The 12,249-nt window shown below is 40.5% G+C and overlaps 1 protein-coding gene across 1 annotated transcript; it reads right to left on the reverse strand.

Annotated features, from left to right (window-relative positions):
- Window positions 1–10,984: 10,984 nt before the first annotated feature.
- LOC5575482 (DNA-directed RNA polymerase III subunit RPC8) lies at window positions 10,985–12,033 on the reverse strand. Its single transcript, XM_001661948.2, has 2 exons — window positions 11,773–12,033; window positions 10,985–11,716 (listed from the first exon to the last, which is right to left on the reverse strand). Exons 1-2 carry the CDS (start codon window positions 11,881–11,883, stop codon window positions 11,132–11,134), a joined length of 696 nt encoding a protein of 231 aa, XP_001661998.1. The 5' UTR covers window positions 11,884–12,033; the 3' UTR covers window positions 10,985–11,131.
- Between the last annotated feature and the right edge of the window lie 216 nt (window positions 12,034–12,249).

A 12,249-nucleotide genomic window follows, 5' to 3' on the forward strand; every position in this document is an offset into this window, starting at 1 on the left:
GTGTAGAACGTAAAACAGCGATCCCGGGCCAGGTAGATTCCGCGTTTAACCTATATCTATCCATCGTCCAAACATTAGGACAGAAACACGCTATGTCTAAACCAGCAGATTATGCAAATCGAATGTACCTCGGATTTTTTTCCGCTGTAGTTCAGTATTTAGATTATATTTTCATGATCGGAAGGATTTAAAATATTCCATCGGTGAAATTTGGATTTTTTCCACTTTTCAGCTATTTTTTCATATACAGACTATGAAAATCAATGAAAATCACGTTTTCCTACACATGTCAGCCCATGCAAAATGTAAGGGAAAAATTTCACCGATAGAATATTTTGTAACTTTCCGATTATGAAATTATAGACTAAATACTGATATCTAGCGGGAAAAAATCCGAGGTACATTATTTCGATCTTTATAATCTACGTCTATAAACACCGCTAGCGCATGACGGCTCACCATAGTAGCATGTCCGAAAGAACTTGAAACTATTGAGAACCAGAGCTACAGGTCCAAAGCCCTGATAAAGGTGGATGGTTGTGATGGCTATGACCGTGGTCATCATGTAAAGAACAAGCGGACGATGCTGTATTGTGTCAGCATCGAGGAGGCAGCCCCTCTAGCACGATGTAGGTAGCGCAACCCTGGTTAGGTGGCCTATCGAAGACTCTTCACCAACCAAGAAAGGCAAAAGTAGAGCAAACGGATTGATTTTACGGCAACAGACCCGGTAACGAATAAAGGACAACGATTGGAAAGTTGGATCTTGGAACGTGAGAACTTTGAATGAACCCGCGCGTGTTGGGCTCCTGGCTTGTGAACTGCGGAATGTCGGCGTGAACGTGGCAGCTATCCAGGAAATACGCTGGCCGAGAACCGGAGAACGCGAATTCCGAGCGGTGGACCCCATCGCCAACACTTCATTCAAGTACCACATCTACTACAGCGGTGGCAACAGAGCAGAACGTGGGGTTGGCTTCATAGTGATTGGGAAGCATATGAAGCGAATTATTCGGTGGAAACCGGTAAGCGACCGAATCTGTTTGTTGAGAATGAAGGGCAAGTTCTTCAACTACAGCCTGATCAGCATATATGCGCCAACGAACGATAAGCCCGATGACATGAAGGATGAGTTCTATGAGAGCCTGGATAAGGCCTACGGAGAGTGCCCAAAACAAGACGTCAAGATAGTCATCGGCGACGCTAATGCGCAGATCGGGAAAGAAGATTTCTTCCGACCCGTCATTGGAACGGAAAGCCTTCATTCCGTTACCAATGATAATGGCCTGCGGCTAGTAACCTTCGCTGCTGCTAGAGGGATGGCAATCAGCAGTACATACTTCGCGCGAAAGAATATCCGCAAACACACCTGGCGACACCCGAGTGGCGATGCCTGCTCCCAAATAGACCACGTGCTGGTTGATGGGCGACATTTCTCAGATGTCATTGATGTCAGGACCTTCCGAGGCCCTAATATCGACTCGGATCATTATCTCATTGTAGCTAAAATTCGGGCGCGGTTATCCAGCGTCACGAGTTCCGCAACACACAGAACGCTACGCTTCAATATACAACGCTTGTCGACTGATGGGGTAGCTGCGCAGTACCGTCAGCAACTAGACGAGAAGTTGGGAAGAGTCAACGTTGCTGGAGACGTCGACAGCCTGTGGGACCCTATCCACGAAGCTGTGACAACAACGGCGTGGGAAGTGGTCGGCACAGGTCAACGACGAAAACGGAACGACTGGTTCGATGAAGAGTGCTAGAGGGTGACAGACATGAAGAATGCCGCCAGAAGCCGTATGCTTGTGGCCGGTACCCGGCAGAACAGAGAGCGGTACAGGGCTGCGAGAGCCGAAGAAAAGCGAATCCACCGCAGAAAGAAAAGGCAGCACGAAGAAAGTGTGGTAGCTGACGCACAAGAAAGCATGAACCGGAATGATATGCGGAGATTTTATGCAACGGTCAATGGTGCGCGGCACAATACCGTACCAGTGCCCGCCATGAGCAATGATCGAGAAGGGAATTTGCTGACCGATAAAACGGCGGTGGCTGCCAGGTGGAAGGAGCACTTTCAGCAATTGTTGAACGGTGAGAATGGAAATGTAGCGAGGAACAGGATGAACATAGATGATGACGATCATGCTGTGGACCCACCGACCATAGGAGAGGTTAAAAAGGCTATCAGCGAGCTGAAGAACTGTAAGGCTGCTGGGAATGACGAGATCCCGGTCGAGCTTCTCAAGCACGGAAGCGAGCAGCTTTACCAGTCGATCCACCGAGTACTTCTGAAGGTATGGGAGGACGAAGAATTGCCCACCGGCTGGTTGGATGGCCTCATCCGCCCTATCTACAAGAAAGGGCACAGACTGGAGTGTGCCAATTACAGAGGAATTACCCTGCTGAATTCGGCGTACAAAATTCTGTCACGCATCCTGTTTAACAGACTGAGACCGCTCAAGGAGTCCTTCGTCGGCGAATACCAAGCTGGTTTTCGTGAGGGCCGTTCGACAACGGACCAGATGTTTAGCTTGCGAATGATCCATCTGTTTATTGATTTCAAGGCGGCGTACGACTCAGTGAAAAGAAATGAGCTTTGGCAGATAATGTCTGAAAGTGGTTTTCCGCCGAAACTAATTAGGCTGATACGTGCTACGCTGGATGGTTCGAAATCAAGTGTTCGGATCGCAGACGAGGTGTCAACCTCGTTCGTGACGTTAGACGGATTGAAGCAGGGAGACGCACTTTCGAATTTACTGTTCAACATTGCACTTGAGGGTGCTATTAGGAGATCTGGCGTGCAAAGAAATGGCACTATTATCACAAGGTCGCACATGCTCCTTGGCTTTGCGGACGATATAGACCTGATTGGAATCGATCGCAGGTCAGTGGACGAGGCCTTCGTGCCTCTGAAGAGGGAGACAGCGAGGATAGGCCTGACCATCAATTCTACCAAGACGAAGTACATGATTGCAGGTAGAGATAGAGTCAGGCATGGTGGTGTAAGTGCTGAGGTAGTGTTTGATGGGGATGTGTTTGAAGTTGTTGAAGAATTTGTTTACCTTGGAACACTTGTGACATGTGACAACGACGTTTCCCGCGAAGTGAAAAGAAGTGTTGCGGCTGCGAATAAGGCCTTTTACGGACTACGTAACCAGCTTAGGTCCCGCAGCTTGCAAACCGAAACAAAATTCGCTCTGTATAAAACATTGATTCTTCCGGTGGCTCTCTACGGGCACGAAGCGTGGACGTTGAAAGAGTCAGACCGGAAAGCTCTCGGTGTTTTCGAGCGTAAAGTGCTGCGGACAATACTCGGTGGGAAACTCGAAAATGGTGTGTAGCGCAGACGCATGAATCACGAGTTGTATCAAGTGTACAAAGATGCGAATATTATCAATCGTGTAAAATACGGCAGACTTCAGTGGGCTGGTCACTTAGTGCGAATGTCGGAAGAAAGAATTGCGAAAATAATATTCAGCAGGGAACCAGGTAGAGGTCGGCGGCTTCGGGGAAGACCACGAATACGCTGGCTGTACGCAGTGGAAGAGGACCTGGCGACCCTAAACGTTCGGGGCAACTGGAGAAGTTTCGCCCAAGACCGACGAAGATGGAGCTCTACAATACGCCCGGCAATGGCGTGATGCTACGCTGTAGCCATCAAGGTAGGTATAATCTACTGGTTTAGACATAGCGTGAGAAGACCCGAAGTCCAGCGTTCTATAAATTCAGTTATTAGAAATAAGTTGGTGTCATGAGCATGATTGACTGCCCGCAGATGCTACTCCGTTATTGCAACAGCTGTACTTGCACAGGGAACCAACAGACACTACTCGGGATCAGTAGCATCCTCAATGTGTAAGTACTGGTGCTCTCATTATTATAACAAACAATAACGGCGCCGGCTGCGCCCGAATGCAGGTCAATTTGGGGATAGGAGGGAAATGTTGACGTGTTACTTGCTTTATGGAAGCCGAGGAGTTCTCTGCACTTCCACAAGTAGACATTGGGAGTTTGGATATGGGAAAGGTTTGGGTGAAGGATTCGTTTTGGTAAACGATAAATATATCTACCGAAAAGCTAAACATTACATATAATTTGCAAATGGATTAGATGGACAAATTGATGTGAATATTTGCGAAAAAGTTACACGTCTTCTCAGTGAGAATCGAACTCACGACTCCCCGATCTCTAGTTGGGGCGCGTTAACCACTACGCCATGAGAGGACTCATGAACGCAGAAGTTAACCTGAATTCGATTTCAGCTCAATAATCACGTGGTCCCTTTTCGCAAAGTGCACCTCTTTCGGAAGAATTAGATGCCCATCCAAACACAACGCTTTCTATATACATCCAATGCCTAGCCCGAAAGCGCATTGTTTTTAGGTATAGGAATAGCACACTACACTAGCCAGCAACTGCGCTGGCTGAGGTTTCTATTGTGTCAAACTTCCACTCGGCTGGTTAGCCGTAAACCACGATTCGTAATTAAAAACAAAGTATTTATCGAGCAACGGACTCATGTTCCGTAACCGGTCGTTTGAGAACGTCGCGACCCATTGGAAGCCTCATACACAAAGTGCTAGTTTCAGTATAACATTGAAAGATGGCTGCGAGACATGTTTTGAAGAAAAAAAAATCAAAAAAACAAATATTTCGTACTCCTTTGTGTTTTCACGATAAAACTATAAACATTTATGCGTAGGAAATGTCAATATATGTATAGAAGTCAATTCACTAGCACAAATTTAAAACTTGCTGGATATCCTGGTACAGAATATCGGTTCCCCTAAGCAAATAGACAAATCGATGCAATTGAACTTTTTTGATAAAAGAATGAGTATTTTATTAAGAATAAAAAATTTACTAAAACTCAAAACCCCAGTTGAAAATTTTATGAAATATATGGTACCAGTTTGTTGAAGGAATGAGTGTATTTTATAAGAATAAATAATACACTATTAATCAACAGAAATCTTAACCAGCAACATATCCATTGCTGCATGGGTTTTAAAAATATTTTTAACCTGCAAAATCTTTACAAATTTAATGTGCAATATTTAAGTTTATTTATTAGTTTATACTTAATGAATACCTGATTGATTTTTTTTAAGAATGCCTTGAATCCTGGAAGAATTTTAGGGCTGAGATAAACTGTACATGAATTCACAAAGCAATATATTAGAAAATGGCTGGAGAAATAACTAAAATGTATCGGCTTAGGAACCTTCAACGAATTTCTTTTATAAAAAATCTTAAATAAACCCTAGCGGACCTGCTAGAGCAACTACTGGAAAAATCAATGGAAAACTGAAATTGGTAGAAAAATCTTTTTAGGAATCCTGGAATAGCTTTAAAATAGAGACCAAAAAGACGTCTCTAAAAAAAAAAGACCTGCTACCAGCCCTGGATTCTACCAAAACGAAATAAACTCAGAAATAAAAACAGTCACAGAATTACTAACGTTTATGCATTAATGACTATTTTCTATCTGCCTCTCTTTTATTCTGCTGCCAATTTCTACACTAAATGTCATTTCGCCTGGGTTGAAGCTTAGCGATGCTTCAACCCAGGCGAATTGACAAAATAGTCATAAATAACGAAAATTTAGTAATTCTGTTACTACCTGTATTTCTGAGTGTACATTAGACCTATTCATAATTTCGAAAATATCTGGAAACTCCCCAGTCAACCAATACTTTGATTTTACATGTCAAAATGATCCTCTGGTCAATATTTCATTCATTTTGGAGTAAATTTAGGTGTGCTTCAAATCAGTTATGTGTTTTTGGGCTATTTTCAAGCTTTAAAAAATCATAACTATCGAAAGGAACAGCAAAACTTATCGGAAATACCTCTATACAGTAGTTTATCCAATTCTACGAACTTTTGTCGAACTCGATTTTATGATTGGAGCAAGTTTTAACATAGTTTGGTTGAGGTTTGTGTCTCGAAGTTCTTGAAAATCTCTATTTTCGGGAAGTGTTTTCTCTAAAAAGCATACCTGTATGAAAACTTCAGATTTCAAATTTCTAGACATGATGACTATGCACTTCTAAAAGTCAATCCCGTTCAAAGTTACCATTTATCTTACGAAAATAAATTGTAAAAAATTGGCAAGTGTATGTGTGAGGCGTGTGAGCTGTGAAAATGTTCACTGTGCAAAAATTGTTTGCACAGTAGTCTAATAAGGTGCAAAATGCTCAATAACTATGAAGCACATTTGTAAGTCCGCTGTGAGTGAGCCAAAAGCACCACCGTAAGCTTCAAAGAACATACAAAATGAACACGTTAGCACTGCCTTTTCTCAGTCGATGATGATGATTGTTTTCAAATCGTTCTAAATGGTCAGTGAAACGCGATCAAAACAATCATCAATTGGAAAGAAAAAGCAATGCTAACTTGTTCAATTCATTCATTCGTCGGTAGGGAAAGTGTACCAGTTATGGCCATAGTGGTTCCATATTTGGCCATATGCAAAATTTGGATAGCTTTTACATTTTTAATCTTTTTGAATGTTTGAACATCAAGATTTGTCCTTTATTTTACTGCTAAAACACAAAAGATTTTTCAAAATGTGAAGGCGTTCAAGATATCACGTATGGCGAAATAGGGTACCACTATGGCCATAACTGGTACACCTACCCTACATGTGTCACACTGAAACAAGCGTTGCAGTAATGAGAACCATGAACGTGTTTTTAAATTTACTATTCCAACCACGATTGAGCTATCATGAACGCTTTTTATTTGCGTTTTGTTCCTTCTCAATCCAACCGCGGCGATAGCCGAGCGGCTAGCGTTCGCGCTTGACAATCGCCAGATCCTCGGTTCGATTCTGGTCTGCTGCAAGTTTTTGACCATGCTATAGTAATTTTTACTATACAAATGGTACCATGGTAAAATTGAATGCACAAAATATTCTAATTAAATGCGAATTTAGTCTGCACAAATCAAGTGGCGTTGTGTATTTAATTTAACCCTCTGATATAGTATTTTGAACCGCAACGCTGTTCTCAGTGCACGCACGATTTAACTTCCATCAGGTTGCGATGCTGTGTTCGATCTTTGGGCATTTTTTGTAATTTATTACCTCAAGCAACACGATAGCAGATGATGGTCAATGAATTCATAGATTTATTATGTTTGATTCCCGTTGACTGAGGATGGAAGAAACAATGTCAGTGTGTGTTTTCTATACCATATATATTGAGAAAACTGTGATTTCTGGGAACTGTGGCGAACAAATCTGGATCAAACAATGTTACAACTCAATTTAATCTTTTTAGAGTGTTCGACAAACTTTAGCAGAATAGAATTAGCTTTCAAATAGTGTTAATAGCAAGTGGTTTTGATTTTTCACATGCTAGTTATGATTTTTCAAATCTTGAAATAAGTCCAAAAACACATTTTTAACTTGAAGCATACCGTGAAGGCCCCATACTCTGCGCACTTAAGGCTTTTCAAATTTCAAACAGCTGTAATTAATTGAAACCAAAAAACAATATTCTGAAATTTTGGAAGCAAATACTTATAGATCTTATGTTTAAGGAAAAAATATAAAAGCTTCACTAAGTAATGATTTTTATTGCAAATTTTTAATTTTTCTCAAGGGTTTCCGTGTTCCTAACTCTGCGCACTGATTTTTGCAATGCTCCTTATTCTGCGCATTTAGGTTCCTAACTCTGCGCACTCGATAAATTCTTTATAACAGTTGAAGTGTTTTACTAATAGCATTACTAGCATTTAAACTCCGAATTTCTCTTCATTTTCTTGCTTCATACGGCTTTACGTCCCCAGTGGAGCGTGGAATGTCTCTAACACAAGTTTACTAAGTGAAGTGAATTTTATCTATAATTCAATTGAATGCTATTAAGTGCAACTCTCAAAACAATCGAAATCATCATATGATTTCCAAAACATGTAATTAACTTAGTTTTCTAAAACCTAAACCAACATACAAAAAGGGTACAAACTATGTCTTTTTTGCGTTCACCCTTGGCGTGTAAGGGAAAATAAGCTTTGACTGTTTATGTATTTTCACTAGCAAATATAAATAAAAAAATTTATTTGGTTCGGTTCGGGTCCGGGTTTGGTTTCAAATTATTGTCTCGATTCGGGTCGGATCCGGGTTTGAAGAAAATAAATAAGAACCTGGTGCTGGTTTGTTATATGTGAAACCCGAACATTTCTACTAAATACGAAGAATAGTTTAAGCGTAAGGGTATATCCATTCTTAATGTAGTGTTCATCACTCAATCGAAAAGTATCGCCGCTCTGTATAAGCGTGACGTAATTAATGAACGATTCCTATTGCAGATCAATAACAGCACTTTATTGGCGTTTCTATGTTGCAAATGCGATTAAACCTCGATGTGCCATTACTCGATATTGACTCATGAAACTATACAACAAATCAAAATTAATTTATTGCATGGTTAGGGAGCATTTAAAAATTACGTCCATCGTTCACGGGAAGGTGGAGTCTATGAAAATGTGACAATGCATGCATTAGGTACTGTAAAAATCGCGACAGGGGATTGAGGGGACGGAGTGTAGAAATCCTTTAAATATGATGGAGGTCATTTTTTAATCTTCCCTTACCATGATGGTTCCCTCAAACAATTTTCCAAAGCATTTCTATTCCATATCTCGATGGTGTCGACAAGTCGATGGTTCCCTTCAATATCGACCTCTGGAGGGTTGATTGTATGTTGAAAATAACATTTTATAACTGCTGCGCATAGTAAGGAACATAGTTGAAAAATGGTTCCTTACTATGCGCACTTAAGAAGAATAAGAAAATGGAGAGAAAATAAGTTGCACTTAATCAGTGATGATTGCTCGATAAATAAACTAGAGCCTACGTACTAAAAATCGAAAATATATTCTCTTTAATTTGCTTCAAATGATTTAAGTGAGGAGGTACTCCCTTAGCATTTTTGCTAACGGGCAGTCAATTTGGAAGTTTTACAATATTTTTAAAGCTATTTTATTTTTTATTAAAGTAACAAACGTAAATTTGTCAAGAAAATTCTTCGTGTGCTTTTTTATTACTATTGTAGCAATATATGAAAAATAAATTTTGAACAAAAATGTAAGTATTTTACCAGATTTTGGTGGATTTTGGTGAAAGTGCGCAGAGTTAGGAGCTGCGCAGAGTTAGAAGCCTTCACGGTACTTAAATCTTTATCAAATGAGCTGAAAATTTGACTAGCCATTGTTCTTGGCATGAGAATTCCGAATACTGCTTGACCGGTAGATTTCCAGACATTTTTTCAAATATGAACAGGTCTAGTGTACATGGTTGCATGTAAAAACTCTTTTTTTGGTCAGGTAGGGGGAAGTCCTCTATGGCCGGACAGCCTCTATGTCCGGACAGTTAGAATTTTCCAAAAACAAATAATGGTATTACGATTTTAGTATTCCAGGATTATACCAACACACTTTTTTGCAGTGTATACAAACTATGACGTTTCCATGTCCAAACGTAAGCAAACAGTAGCTGTTAAAAGTTTCACTCTGATACAAACTACAAAAAAAATGTACAACTATAAAATTTCATACAAGGGCTAATTCACAAATTTCATAACGCTAGAGGGGGTGGGTGTGTCCTAGCGATGTTACGGCCCATACAAAAATTTAATAACATCCATACAAAAAGCGTTACGAGGGGATGGGTGGGTGTCCAAAATGGCCAATTTCAGCGTTATGAAATAAATGAATGAGCCCCAAGTGTAGCCACAAATGTTTCTTATAATTTAAGCTCAATTGTCTCCGTACGTTGACTTCAGTAAGTTTTGCATCAATCACAATGCAAAATGTATTAGAAAATGCAGAATGTCAAAGAAGAGCAACCTTTTTTATAAACCATTGCAAGTCCTCTTAGGCCGGACACCTCTTGTCCTCTATGATCGGACAGTGAGAATGTTAACCTAATAACTGGGATCTAATTTATAATTCGCTTTTTCATAAATGTAGGGTACGAAAAAAAACAAACAGCAACAAAAGTAATAAAGCATAAAAACAAAATTTTCGGTTCTTGGAGGCCTTATAAAGTGCTGTAAACATAATGCTTTTAAGGCAAATGAGCGCACGAGAAGCAGCCACAAGATATGATGTACAGTCATCTCTCCATAACTCAATAACGAAGGGACCATCGAGTTAGGGAAATATCGTGTTACAGAATACTAAACCAGTGCAAATATGCGATTCAAGGGACCATCGAGGTAGCCATGAACACCAAATTTTACTATGGTTTTCTAACTAGATATTGAAATTCGGAGGTCGGGTAAGGAAGAATTGACTGTACCTAAGAGCACACTTCAACCTTCGAGTTGACAAAGAAATTGTGAAGAACATAAACGCGTTGAACTCCCGAAGACATTTTCATCTGAATACGCTAATGAAACATAGACTGATATGGCATATCGATCTATGGCGCTGATCAAGAATGAGTTTATTGAACTGACCTATGATCTCGCTAATATGCTTCATACGCTGTACATCATGCAACGATTGAACCTATAATGCATGTGCTGACATACGAAGCACCCCTCGGCCTTTTTGTAGGTTTGATGTAAACTTTGATGGTGAAAATCATAGTGTCCGAGCATAGAGGACACATTTCTGTGCACACCATTTTTGGTACATAATGTAATCCAACATAAAAATGAATTGTAAAGGTTTATTTTTGTTCTCATGTGAGTTTTTACTTAAAACAATGTGAATGTTTATACTGTACAAAAATTAACGGTAAAACTAATGTAGATTTTGAAATATTATCAAAAAAACAAAAAGTGTCCGGGCATAGAGGACTTCCCCCTACTGGAATAACAGAGGTCGGCGACTTCGATGGATAGCCACGAATATGCTGGGTTAAATTTCTCTTAGGAACCCTAAACATTTGGAACAACTGGAGAAGTATCGCCCAAGACCAAAAAAGATGTGAGGTATGAGCTAGGTGCCAAAGGTTTCAGAATATGACTCTTTATTTAGCAGACACAGTAAATGTCATCAAAAGTGAAATGTACAAGACAAACATGCAAATAAATACCTTTTTATCATATGGACTAATGATAAAGAATTAATCTTACAAACCTGATAAACTGGAACAAATTGCTTCGAGCTCACTTCATTCATCTTCTTCTTCCATTTCTTCGTCCTCTTCTTCCCCTTCCTCTTGTTCTTCGTCCCCATCCTCTTCCTGACTTTGGGTAACCCACCAGGACAACAAGCCCAAACCGGATTCGTTAATCGCCGCCATGATTCGGTAGGGAGTCTTGTTGGCCTCGGTTGTGGTTGTGCTCGTGCTGGGTGCCTCCTGATCCGGGGGGCCGATCGGAGAGCTCTCTTCGAATACCTCTCCGGACACTCGAAACTTGATACTCTCGCCTATGTCCATGTACAGATCGTGCTTCTTGCCATCCTCCAACGGATATTCCCAAACCCAGGCTTGTTCCGCCTCTTCAAACCGAGACGGATGCTGGAGAGCCGAAGGCGGGATCAGAATATCGTCAAAGAATCCCAACGTCACATGGACACCCTCCCGACTGCAGCTTCGAATCTTGCCAGTGATGACATCGCCCACCATTGGCCGGAACACGATATACCGAAAATTGACTTCCGTATGGGAGGCACCATCTCCCGGTAGAATTATCGAATCGCCTAATTTGATGATGTCCTTCAGAGTTATACATAATCCAACATTCAATAGAACCTGATAACAATATAAACATATTAATACGAAATTTGTGAATATCTTGTAATTCAAACCTTGTTGGCCAGTTTTCTGTTTACTTCATCTTTGATGGCCTCCGGCAGTTTCAAATTGAATAATTCCGGAGCAATACGCACGGTATCTTTCAGCTCGGCTAGCACAAACATTTTTTGAGCACTACTTAACAACTTTTAACTGGTTTCACAATATTTCTTCATAATATATTATAATATTTCAGTAATATTAATTTTGAACGCTACGCAAACGCAACAATCCGCATGTTAAATGTTTTCGAATCCATCCGAGAATCAGCGGATCAAAACAGAAAAACGACTGGGTAGTACCTGAGAGTAGTACTAGATTGTATACACGATGAGCACGCTAGAAATGATTCACACATCAAGCGTGCGTGTGGGGTACAAGCAAGCCCATGCACAATAGTGTGGGACAAAATTTAGATTCTCGCTCCAGTCCACTTTTTGAATTGCATTTAGGTCCCATAACAACTGTGCAAAATTTCAGCTCGATCGGAT

Source organism: Aedes aegypti, chromosome 3 (genome assembly GCF_002204515.2).
Source record: "Aedes aegypti strain LVP_AGWG chromosome 3, AaegL5.0 Primary Assembly, whole genome shotgun sequence".
Classification (NCBI taxonomy): Eukaryota; Metazoa; Arthropoda; class Insecta; order Diptera; family Culicidae; genus Aedes; species Aedes aegypti.

Coding starts and splice junctions, on each gene's coding strand:
- LOC5575482 (XM_001661948.2), bottom strand. CDS start 11,883: ATGTTTGTGCTAGCCGAGCTGAAAGATACCGTGCGTATTGCTCCGGAA. Junction 11,717..11,772: donor ACAGAAAACTGGCCAACAAG/GTTTGAATTACA, acceptor TATTGTTATCAG/GTTCTATTGAATGTTGGATT.